The sequence below is a fragment of the Sciurus carolinensis genome, chromosome 17 (assembly GCF_902686445.1).
Source record: "Sciurus carolinensis chromosome 17, mSciCar1.2, whole genome shotgun sequence".
In the NCBI taxonomy this organism is placed as follows: Eukaryota; Metazoa; Chordata; class Mammalia; order Rodentia; family Sciuridae; genus Sciurus; species Sciurus carolinensis.
In genome coordinates this window covers 6,712,427-6,724,357 of record NC_062229.1, presented here as the reverse complement: position 1 = coordinate 6,724,357, position 11,931 = coordinate 6,712,427, and the positions used below count along the sequence as shown (strand labels likewise).

At 42.1% G+C, this 11,931-nt stretch overlaps 1 protein-coding gene across 1 annotated transcript; it reads left to right on the top strand.

Annotated features, from left to right (window-relative positions):
• Positions 1–350: 350 nt before the first annotated feature.
• LOC124967896 (olfactory receptor 7G3-like) lies at positions 351–11,412 on the top strand. The gene is made up of 4 exons (XM_047530343.1): positions 351–791; positions 10,093–10,151; positions 10,964–11,095; positions 11,190–11,412. The coding sequence occupies exons 1-4, from the start codon at positions 351–353 to the stop codon at positions 11,410–11,412; spliced, it is 855 nt and encodes a 284-aa protein (XP_047386299.1).
• Positions 11,413–11,931: the final 519 nt, after the last annotated feature.

Here is an 11,931-nt window from a genome sequence, read left to right as displayed (position 1 = left end):
GAAACTATGGAAGGAGAAATGAGCACAGAAAGAGTTCAATATTCACTGGGGTTCAACATAAAGAAGAGTTTCATTCTCAAATTTTAGAATCAGTGAAAGATCCTGTTGGAACATCTAAAATTCATCTTCACCACAGAGGTTTGGTAAATGTTGAGTGAGTTATAATTATCAATATTTTTAAGATCTTACAAGAGTGCTTGGATCCACAGCAATAACACCATTACCTGGTAACATATTATAAATGCTGATGTTCTCATTATATTGTGATATTACCCAACTTTTATACTAGATTCATCAATAGCATGGAAACCAGAAACCAAACAGCTGTTTCAGAATTCCTTGTCTTCAGAATGACAGATGATCTGGCCCTGCAGCCTGTCATCTTTACTCTGTTCCTGTCCATGTACCTAGTCACAGTGCTTGGGAACCTGCTCAAAATCCTGACTGTCAGCTCTTACTCGCACCTCCACACCCCCATATACTTCCTCCTTTCCAACCTGTCCTTCACTGACATGTGTTTCAGCACCACCGCAATCCCCAAGATGCTGGTAAATATCCAGAGACAGAGTAAGACCATCAGTTACACAGGCTGCCTGAGGCAGATTGGCTTTGTCCTGATTTTCACTGCATTGGAAAGCAGTCTCCTTGCTGTAATGGCTTATGACCACTATGTGGCCATCTGCTGTCCACTCATGTATTTGGTCATCATGAATCCCCACTTCTGTGTCCTGCTGATTCTTTTGTCCTTCTCCATTAGCATTGTGGATGGCCTGTTGCACAGTCTGATGATGGTAAGTCTGTCCTTCTGCATAAACCTGAGATCCCCCACTTCTGTGAACATGCTCAGGTCATCCACCTGGCCGGTTGTGATGCCCTCATCAGTTATAGAATGATATATCTTGCAGTTTGCATATTTGGTGGTGTTCCCCTCTCTGGAATCATTTTATCTTATACTCGTATTGTGTCCTCTGTCTTGATAATGCCCTCATCAGAAAGAAAGTATAAAGTCTTTTCTACCTGTGGGTCTCACCTGTCTGTTGTCTCCTTGTTTTATCGAATATCATTTTATTAACTCTCTAGATACTGACTCCCCCAAGAAAACTGTGGTTGCTTCTGTGATGTACACTTTGGACCCTCCAATGCTGAACCCCTTTATCTGCAGCCTTAGGAACAGGGTCATGAAGGAGGCATTGAGGAAACCATGGTTAAGACAGATCCCCATCTATGATATATCATTTGCTTTCAATTTTGATATCTAAAATGAATCAAAGTGTTGGGATTCAAGGTGAGTGAGAGTGCCTGATCTTAATTTTACTACGTTTTTCTAATGTGTCTTGAAAACTGATTTATATTTTGTTGCCTCTGTAAAATTTGACATGCGATTTCAGTTGTCTATAAACTCTCTACACTGGTGCCACATAATCTAAGCCTGAAGCAGACATTCTATCTTAGCAATGATTCCCTCAAAATCTGTCAGAAGGCGGCAAATTAGAGAAGGTGAATGACAAAAAGAAAGCATTCAACAAAACTGTCTTATATAGAGTCAATAACTTCTACCTGATCATGTTGTTAGAGCCACTAGAATTGTATTCTGACCTACCAGCACTGAGAGGCAGAGACGTGGCCCTCATGCCCCATCCAGTAAATACGAGAAAATCATCAGTGAATCTGTCCTCAGTCCTAATAAGAAAAGGAAACTCTAGTACAAACACACTCAAAAACTGCTAGAACCATTTTTTTTCCCAATGGCTTCAGAGTCCTGGGTTGTGCCGGAGAAGAGAGCAGGCCTTCCTTTAGTCTTTCAAGAGATGGATGATTCCAGGGCTGACTCTCCTCCAAGCCAGCAGTGACTGCACACCCTGACTTGACTGCAGAGGCAGAAAACCAAGGGTCCTCTTTTTGGTCCATTAAGCTCACTTTCCTGGATCAAGCACTATGTCATCTTCATAGAGGACTGAATGGTGGTCTTCAAAATGTGTCCAGACCCTATCCCACTAATAGGTGGTTTCTTACATAATAAATGGGTGAAAGTTGTCTGTTTAGGAGTGGGTATGTGCAGAGGAAGGTCTTCTCTTGGATTATCTTGGTGCATGCATAGTTTGACTACGTTTCCGTATAATTCAGACTGAAGGGGAGAAGACACCAAGGAAAGGAGGTACCATTGTGACCATGTGGTAGAGCTTGCATTGACACTCTGTGTTTGACAAATTATATCCTTTGAAATGCATTTTCACAGAACTTCAAAGCATTTTTATCACCCCTGGAGATAGTCCCATACAGTTTTTTACATAAGTGTGTGACTTTTTAAATTGCCGAAGTTCACCCTTAATGAATGAATTCCATGTCTTCTGTTGTTCTGATCCATGTGCTTCAGGATCAATCACGATTCCTTTGTTTGAGCAGGCATCCTTTTATTTTTAAGTTCTGCGTTTTAAATTTGTGTAGGGTGAGTTTAAAGTAATGATATTGGTGAAACCTTGGTAACTTTATTTCTGCCTCTGTGATAAAGCTGTTTGTACATTTCCCTCACATCTCCTGAAGGAAATACAAGGTGGTTTCGTATCTTGAATGGAATTTCTGGCTTGCCAAGTTGGTGGCTTCCAGAACTTTCCACAGTGGTCGAATGACATGCCTTGTCATTAGACGCCCTGGAGTTACCCAGCCTCCCAACAACATTTTCTTTAATTCTCACAATAAAATGTGTTGAAAACAGCTTGTAGTTAATGAATTTTCTCTTGTTAAGAGTTTGAGAGCCATTTTAAATATAATATGGCATTTGATTTTATCTCTTTTCCTGTGTCAGCTCATGACATTTCAATGGAGTTGTTTATCTATTTTTGGAGTGAGAGAAGAATGGGGGAACTTTAGATTATGTAGAAGGAAATGAGAGGGAGCGGGGTATGAAAAAAGGTGGAATGAGACAGAAATCATTATCCTACGTACATGTATGATTACATAAATGGTATGAATCTACATCGTGCACAACTGTAGAAATGGAATGATATACCCCATTTGTGTACAATGAATCAAAATGCAGTCTGTAAAAAATAAAAAGATAAATCAAAAAAATTTTAATTTTATTTGTTCAAAGAAGTTGTATATGACAATAGAATATATTCATATATTTTGATAGATCATACATAAATAGAGCATAATCTCTCATTTTTCTGATTATACATATTGTAGGATCATATCAGTCATGCAGTCGTAGATGTACATGAGGTAATAATATTTGCTTCACCCTATAATTCCTACTCCCATACCCTTTCCCCTATTTATCTCATTTTTCAATGGACTCAGAATATCTTTTTCAGGTACTTAGTCTGGTAATCTTTAAATTTTACTCATGATAATAATGAACTATTTTCTCATGTGTCTCTGTTTCACATATATCCTAGTATTGAGAAGAGGACACAGGAGCACAACTTTGACGTGGTTCCATTTGTGTGTATTTCTCAGTTCATTAGGTCTGAGTTCATTAGGTCTCATTATTGAATCCCCTAGAAAAGAGTTTTAATCATCTCTTTGCAATTGAGTCTGAGACTGCATGAAATTTATTTTACCTTAAATGCTAGACAGGAATCAGTCATGTTTGTTTCTTAGCACTTTTTTGATAGCCCCACTCATTGTGGCTAAACCAGTTCAGAAATAAAGAAATGGTTCATCTATGTGTTGCTGGTTCTCTGGACTCTTTTCTGAACAATAGGATTGTTGTGGCTTTCCTGCTCCAATATTCCATGTTTTGATGATTATGGCCCATCAACTGGATAAAGTTAAGGTTGCTGTGGGATAAACAAGACCTAGATTTTTAAAGTTCACAACCATGAAGGTCTCTACACCACACTTTAGCTGCTTTCCTGATAATTTACCATTTCTCCCAAACACAGTGGTATTAGAAGGAGGACATGTGCAGGCAATTAGGTTATATGAGATCATGCAGATGGACCTCTAAGGATGGGATCAGTACCCTGGGAAGGAGAGTAGAGATGCCAGAGCTTCCTCTCTCTGCCAAGGGAAAACACATCCACGAGGTGTCCACCTCAAACTACCAAGAGGGTCATCAACACGGTCTAGATTTCTGGCACCATGACCTAGACTTTGCACCTCCAGTCTGTCAGTAATTGACTGTATTGGTCCACATACCCAATGTGTATTGCAACAGCAGCCCTGTTGACTGAGACTTACATTCATCCATGAATAGAGAACAACACAACCAGTGAGGGAAACTAATATCCAGAACTCATGGTTTGGATATGAGTATTCCCCCAAAGGCTCCATTGATAGATGTTTCTTGTTTTTTTTTTTTTTGTTGTTGTTGTTGCTATTTTCTTCTTTTATTTTTGAATTTTTAATTAGTTCTAATTTGTTGTATATGACAGGGAAATGCATTTTTGCATTTTGATAGATCATACTAAATAAAACTGAACTATGGTCATATCTAATAGTGCATAATAGTAAGGTTCATTTTGATGTATTTATAAATGTGTATAACTTGTTTTCCATTTCAATCTCTAGTACTTCCTCTTCTCCTCTCACTCCCTCCTTTTGGTCCCATTTCTCTACTCCACTGGTACCTTCTATTTATTTATTTTTTAAAATTGGTGGTTTATAGTTTTGGCTTAAAGTGGAATTCATTTTGATATTCTCATACATGCACCTAACATGATTTCATCAATTTCATTAAACCATTCCCTCCCTTTCCTATCCTGCCTCCCTCCCACTTGAATCCCTTCATCTTATCCACTATTGCCTTTTGTATTTGAATTCTTATTTTGACCTGGCTATTGGGAACTATAGGAGATGGGACCCAGGTGAAGTGAGTAGGCACTTGGGGGCATGCCCTTGGGGACTACATCCAGTCCCCAGTCCCATACTCTCTCTTACTTTGCTTCCTGTGTGCCATGAGGTGAATAGTTACCTCTGCCACACCCTTCCACCATGATGTTTCTTTATGGCTACAGGCTTAAAGTAATGGAACCATCTGACCAGGAACTGAAACATCTGAAAGTAGGAGTAAAAATAAACATTTCTCCTTTAAGTTGATATTTTCAGGTATTTTGCTGTAGCCATGAAAAGCTGACTAACCCAGCAGCACTGTATTGTTCTCTTGTACATAAGAAGGCAAGGAGAAGCTACGTGGAGAAATTAACAGTTGAAAATAGGCCTGATGAGTGTCAGAAGTGAACTATGTGTTTCCATAGAGAATCAACCACACCCTGAGAACTCCAAGACTCTTGTCTCCACAGAGAACTCCTACCTTGAATTTTGGGACTGTATATCCAGCTGCCTGGATGACCCCATGAGGATATCTAATAGGACCCTTAAATACAAATGTCCTATGAATAAATGGCATTAATGCTACTGAAAATTCGGTCCTTGACTCCAAAGCCAATTCATGCCAATTTAATAATGAGGATGGGGTTTTGAAAAAAAAGGAAAAAGAAGGTTTGTTGCTTTGCACGTGGGACTCCAGTCCCAACGGCTGGGGTTCTGTCCATCTCCCAGGGAACGGGGCCTTTTAAAGAAGCTCTTTAGAGGCTGCATTACAGGAGAGCCATGACACGGGTCCCAGGTTGTTGTAAGCAGTGAGTGAGAGAGGAAACAAGTTTGGTTCCAACGAGTGGATATTATACATGCAATGCACACTCAACTTAACATTTCTAATAATAGCAAGTCACAAATACATTGAAGATTCACTCCCTTGTTCACCTACAGTCCAATCCTCGTGAAGTTACCCCATGAAACTTCTCTTAGCCAAGAAGTCAGTCAGCAAGACCGAGGGGATTCTTCTCAGCTGTAGTATTTCTCAGCTCCTTGGATGTCTTCAGATGTTCTCAGGTGTCTGAGAAGCCAGAGGCTGGGTGGCAGTTGTCACTGTGGGAGAGGTGGTCAGTCATATGGCCTCAGTGACAATGGTCAATCAGCAATCAGTGATGGAGTGGACAGCAGCCAGGGCAGTCAAAACACAGACAAACATGGAGTCCTCTGGTCATGGTGCTGCTGACAGTTTGATCTAAAAGTCCAGGGGATTAAGTAGGGATTATCAGCCCAGTCATGCTCTGGTCTTCATTGATAAATACCAGAACACGAATAGACTAGGAGCCACCATTCAAATCATACACAAAGATTCATATCGGCATTGTTCAGGAGAGTCATCCTGCCACACATCAAGTTTGTCACCAGATGCCTTTATTTTAGTTTTCCAAGTTCAGGCAAATAGCAAACACAGCTTATTATTACTGCCTAACACACAATGATAGCAATTCCTATTATTTCCTTGTCTCATTACACAGGTGCACCATGATTGTGTGCTGAAATTCACTTGTTAATTTGGGAGACATTTACTTCCTAGACCTTCTGGCAACATCTCCTTCCTTTGGTGGATGTGTGCTCAAGGACGGATAAATCAGATGGGGAAGAAAAGTAATTTTGTTTCCTGCCTCCAGGTTAGTGAGGAAGAGAAGGAGACAAGAGAGAAAAAGCAAGTTTCTTTTAAAATAAGGCTCGTAGCAGAGCAGTAAGGGCTACATTCAAAGCATGAGGTGACCACTGTTACAATCTGGTCTCTCTGTTTTTCCTGAGGACAGATCTGTGTCCATCCAACATCCAGAAGGGATTGATACTGCTGTTTACTGGTGACAAGTTCTGTTTTCTCAAATGTTGAAGTCTGAACATTAGAGAAGCATGGCAAGGGAGGTGAACTATGCAGGTTTTTATTTAACCTTAATAACACAGATTTCACCCAGGAGGGAGAAGGGGACCATGGCTCATATTCTAGTACCCCAAGAAGTGAGCACACCCTACATCTTTTAGAGACTATGGTTTCCTTTGTTCTGGTCTTTACCTCCTTATCTCTCTCCTTCCTGCCTACATGACTAGGTCTCAGGAGTTGCTGGTGACATAGCAAAAAGGGTGAAGAGCAGATGGCAGGGGAAAGGACCAACTGGAGATTCAGGTAGGGACCCCGGAGCTTCAAATAGCAATTCCAAGCCTGCAGCATTTTGGGAGGGGTTGTTCTGCAGGTAACCTTGGTGACGAAAAGTACTCTGGAGATACTGACGTTCCAATATCCCAAGGGCGGTCTCCAACTTCCCAGACTCTGAAGTTCTCCTTACCTCAATTTGACCAGATTTCCTATTCTGCACTAACAGTCTGTCCTCAGTTTGTCTTTGAGATGTCGAGCATCCCTCCACAGTCATGTCAGTCATGGAAACCAAGGTCTCTCAGACAATGCTTTGGAAACAGGGCAGGCGTCCCCTATCATTTCATCGTGGTTAAGCTGTGAGGAAGACAGATGCAGAAGACCAGCTATACCATGTCTTCCAAGAGAAATCTGTCTAACTGACCCTGAGACCTGAGTTGAGATGAAATCAGATTTCCTGCTTCTTTTTAGCTGTGGGAGTTTGGCTGTCTGCAGGCCTTACCAGTTTGCTTCTTTGTGCTTGTCTCACAAATGTGAAGGAAAATAATCCAAGGAAAATAACGGAATGCCTGAGTAAACAGTGGGATTTATTGAAGTGGGAAGAGAAGACAGCATACCCATTTTGGTTTGCTAAACCAACAGTTTATATATTTTCAGTATATGAACTTCGGCTAAAACCCACGTTAAAAGGTATTGAAGAATAACTGTGTTCCACAGCCTCTGCGTTTGAATCCTTCACTCAGAATCAGGTTCACTCCCACTTCCATTCCCCCTGCCTCTGGGCCAAAGCAGTTGGTGGGAATGTCTCTACAGGTTAGATTCATGGAGTTTTCTTCACATTTGAAGAAAGGTCATGATGGGGCCCATTCCTGTTCCTTCCTGTTAACCTCATGGGGTTAGCCTCATGCTGTGGTCTTTGCATTTGAACAAGACCTTCCTTGGGGCCCTGTACTCAGCCTTCCTGACCATTGACTATTCTTCTTCTGCACCATTGTGACAGCTCCGGGTACCTTTATAAAACCACTTACTGCAGCCCCTTCACCTGCTGTTCTACTCTGTCTATATGATGCCAGAGCCATTTTGTTCCAGAGCATAATGCTCTTTTCAAATAGGATGAGTGTGATAAATTTCTCTGACATCCACTTGCATCCTCGAGGGGCAGAGGGGACAGGCAGGCACTGGTCATCTTCATGTTCTTTTTATCACCCCCCATGCATCTCATGGGTGGCTTTGGTGGTGTCTCTGTTTACTGCTTAGAGGATGCAGGGGAGGAAGTGCAGACATGCACAGCCTCAGCAGGTTACCCACCTGGTCTAACTGCTCTTCTTTATAAAACTATGAAACATTTTAGATTTTAATAAGAGCAGAAACAATACAATAATAACATTTAAAAGACACCACTACTTACCAATTGCCGGAAATACCAAATGCTGATGTTCTTTTCTATCAGCTTTGTGTCCTTTTTCCTCTGTATGTGACTCTCCCAGGGGAAATTTGACCACATGGAATTCATTGCCCCTAAAATATGCAGTAACATTTTGTCTCCAGCAATGAGTAAAGTGGAATGGAGTTTGGTTCGAATGAGTGGGTTTTATTCATGCAATACACACTCAACTTAACATTCCTAATAATAGCAAGTCAACTTAATATTGGTAATAATATTAAGTAACAAATACATTAAAGGTTCACCCTCCTATTCACCTAGAGTCCCATCCCCTTGGACTTACTCAATGCAACGTCTCTTAGCAAAGAAGTCAGTCAATAAAACCAAAGGGATTCTTCTCAGCCATAGCCAATCTCAGCTTCTTTGATGTCCTCCAATGTCCTCAGATTGTCTGATGCATCTGTAGGCTGGATGTTCAGGATGGCAGTCGTGGTCACTGGAGCGGTGGTTATTCTTCGAGGCTCAGTGACATTGGTTGATCAGCCATCAGCTATGGTGTGGACGGGGGCCAGGGTAGTCAAGTGACAGACTTGGGGTCCTCTGGTCATGGTGCTGCTGATAACTTGCTCCAAAAGTCCAGGGGTTTAGGTAGTGATTTTAGTCTAGTCAAGTTCTGGTCTCATAGATAAGGGTTCATATGGACATTGGTCAGGAGTATAAGTCTGCCACATACCTGCCATCCTTGACATGTTCAGGCAAATACCAAATACCACTTATCATCACTACATAACACAAGACTATAGCAATTCCTATTATTTTTCTTGTCTCATTACACATTGCTAAGCACAATGTCTATTCTTTTCTCATTTTGCCTCACTGCACAATCCCCTGCCAGGATGAAACAAGCCAGGAGGCTTTGTCCTGGAAAAAATCCTAATGGGAAATGCCCCTGTGGCCCCAGGTGCCCAGTCCTGTGCTGCCCAGTTTCTACCCATTTATTCCTCTGCATTGAAGCCAACTGAGGGGAGGGGATTTACAAAGCAGAGGCCTCTGTGGTTGCCCAGAGGGTGGAAGAATCTTCCTCATTTACAGAACAAGTGCTGGAACTGGATTTGATTGACAGCATAGTCTAAGCATGAGCCTGAATGATTTCTGCTCACATGTGTAAGTTCATGACCCACAAATGACAGAGGCACGAGACAGGAAGAAAATCTGGGATCAGCAAGCTTTCTTTTATCCTGCAGCATAGTGCATCTACAGGAGTGGGAGGGCTCATTCTCTGGGTATGGAGCTTGCCCCCCCACCCCGCCCAGCAGAAGGAATATAGGTGTTTATAGTGTCATTGGAGCCTGCGAACCTGCTGTTTTGACAGTCAGGGGCTAGTCATACAGGTTAGAACTTTAACTTAGGAAGGTAGTTGTAAAAAAGTTGAAATTCATTATCTGGGGAGAGAGGAGATCAGAACCTGAGAGAGGAGAACTCAAATCTTGCCCATTGCTTTTCTTTCTCTGGGATTCATAGTTTCTCAGAGTTTCAATTAGTCCATTTAGGACTACTTTGTTATAGGGAAAGGTCATAGTTTATGGCCCATCATTCAGTATTTGCTCCTTTCCTTTAGGGCCTATTGTTACTAGGAAAGGAGGTACTGGGAGAGGTTTAATTACTGGCTAATTTCCCCTCCTCCCAAATCTCACTATCCCTCAATTATTTTGGGGGAGCTGTCTTGTAGGAATATTATTTTCCATAACCTTTCAACATGGTCACTGGCCACTCTTTTGTCTCCCAGAAGGAGACGGTGTTCCACAGGGAGTTTCCAGTAAGGACGCCTGCTGCTTGTGTTACCAGGTGAGCCTGGGTCCTCTGAGCACCGACAGATTATTGCTATGGTTTTACATGATTTGGGAACACATGCTTTCATTTTCCCTCTCCTTTCATTTTTTTTCTCCAGAATCATAGCCACCTGCAATATTAGGGTAAGAACTTTCCTGACCATGAGGTAGACGTCATGAGTCCTTTGTATATTTTTGTTGGAAGGTATAAAGTAATTTTGAAAGAATAAAGCCACATCTTAGCATTCATTTCCAGCACTTGCTGAAAGGTTTGAGTCAGTGCTCCATTCCAAGGGGCAGAATGAGCATGTGCAGGGGGAAGGGAGGGAGAGAAAGGAGAGAGAAACAGGAGGAGGGATCTCAACAATCATCTGGGCTCACAACATGGAGGGATTTTTCCTGAGAAGCATTTCTCCACGTTGTAGGACAGCTTGTTCAGCCATGGATGGAGCTCATCCTTGGAGCTTTGATCAGTAGACCAGGACTGGATTCCAACACCAACATTTCTGACAAATGCCGAGGCGATGCCACCACTGCTGTGGACCAAGGGATTGTCTGTATTACTGTAGAGTAGTCCCTGCTTTACACTGGGTTCCTTAGTACCATGAAACCCAGAAACCGAGTAATGGTTTCAGAATTCCTTCTCCTGGGACTGACAGAGGGCCCAACCCTGCAGTCCCTCCTCTTCAGCTTGTTCCTGCCTAGGTACTGGTCACCATCCTGGGGAACCTGCTCATCATCCTGGCCTTCAGCTCTGACTCCCACCCTGCTGTATCTGTATAATTTTTTCCTCCAATCAGTTCTTCTATGTCATCTCTTTCATCACAGCATGTTTCAAATGATTATTGTAAAACTTGAAATACAGGAGGAGAACATCATGTTCACAGAAATGCCCTCCCATTCCTACTTAGTCTCCATCATTGGAGGTTTGGAAAATCGTCTCCTTGCAATGATGGTCTGGTACCACTATGTGGCTATTTGTCACCTCCAATGTAGAGAGTCCTCTTGAGTCCTGCCTGTGTGCCCTGCTGATCATACCCTCTCTTCCCATCAGTGCTGTGGATGCCCTCCTCTACACCCTGGTGGTACTGAAGCTGTCCTGCACAGACCTGGAGATCCCCTGCTGCCTCTGTGAACTTGCTCAGATGATTAAACTCACCTGTTCTGACACCCTGGTCAATGACATTGTGGTTCATTCTCCCCTCCCTGCAACATGGGAGATAGTTCTCTCACTGAGGTCATTTTCTCAAAACCTTGAATTATCTGCTCATTTTTGAGGATGCCTTCAGGTGGCGGAAACTACAAAGCCTTTTCCACCTGTGGGTCTCACCTGTCTGTTGTCTTCTTGTTCTCTGGGACAACTTTTGGGGTGTACATTAGTTCTGCAGTGACTGACTCCCCCAGGGAGACTGCAGTGGCTTCAGTGATGTACAGTCTGGTCTATCACGTGCTGAAGCCCTTTACTTACAGACTGAGGAATGGGGGCTTGAAGGAAGCCTTGAGGAAATTAATTAATAGGAAATTTTTTTTTGGTGATTGTCGTCACATATAAAACAGGTGAGAATGCATCTGAATGCCCAACTTTGGCTGTCCTGTAAACTACTTAATATGTTTTTATGAGAAAATGTATTTTGCTATGGATAAATAATATACTTTTTGGAGATGTGTAGTGTAAAAGAAAGAGAGTAGCACAATCAAGGGGAACCTGTCAGTATTAAGGTGCATCAGTTTCCCACAATCAAGAAATTAACACACTAACTAAAAAGACAGTTCTCAAAGAATACAAATGGCCAGCA

What these genes read in the sequence shown, in the direction of transcription:
- LOC124967896 (XM_047530343.1), top strand. Translation starts at nt 351, where the DNA reads ATGACAGATGATCTGGCCCTGCAGCCTGTCATCTTTACTCTGTTCCTG. An exon ending in TGTTGCACAGTCTGATGATG is followed by an intron (nt 792 to 10,092) that starts GTAAGTCTGTCC and finishes TTTGTCTCCCAG; the next exon opens with AAGGAGACGGTGTTCCACAG. An exon ending in CCTGCTGCTTGTGTTACCAG is followed by an intron (nt 10,152 to 10,963) that starts GTGAGCCTGGGT and finishes CTTTCATCACAG; the next exon opens with CATGTTTCAAATGATTATTG.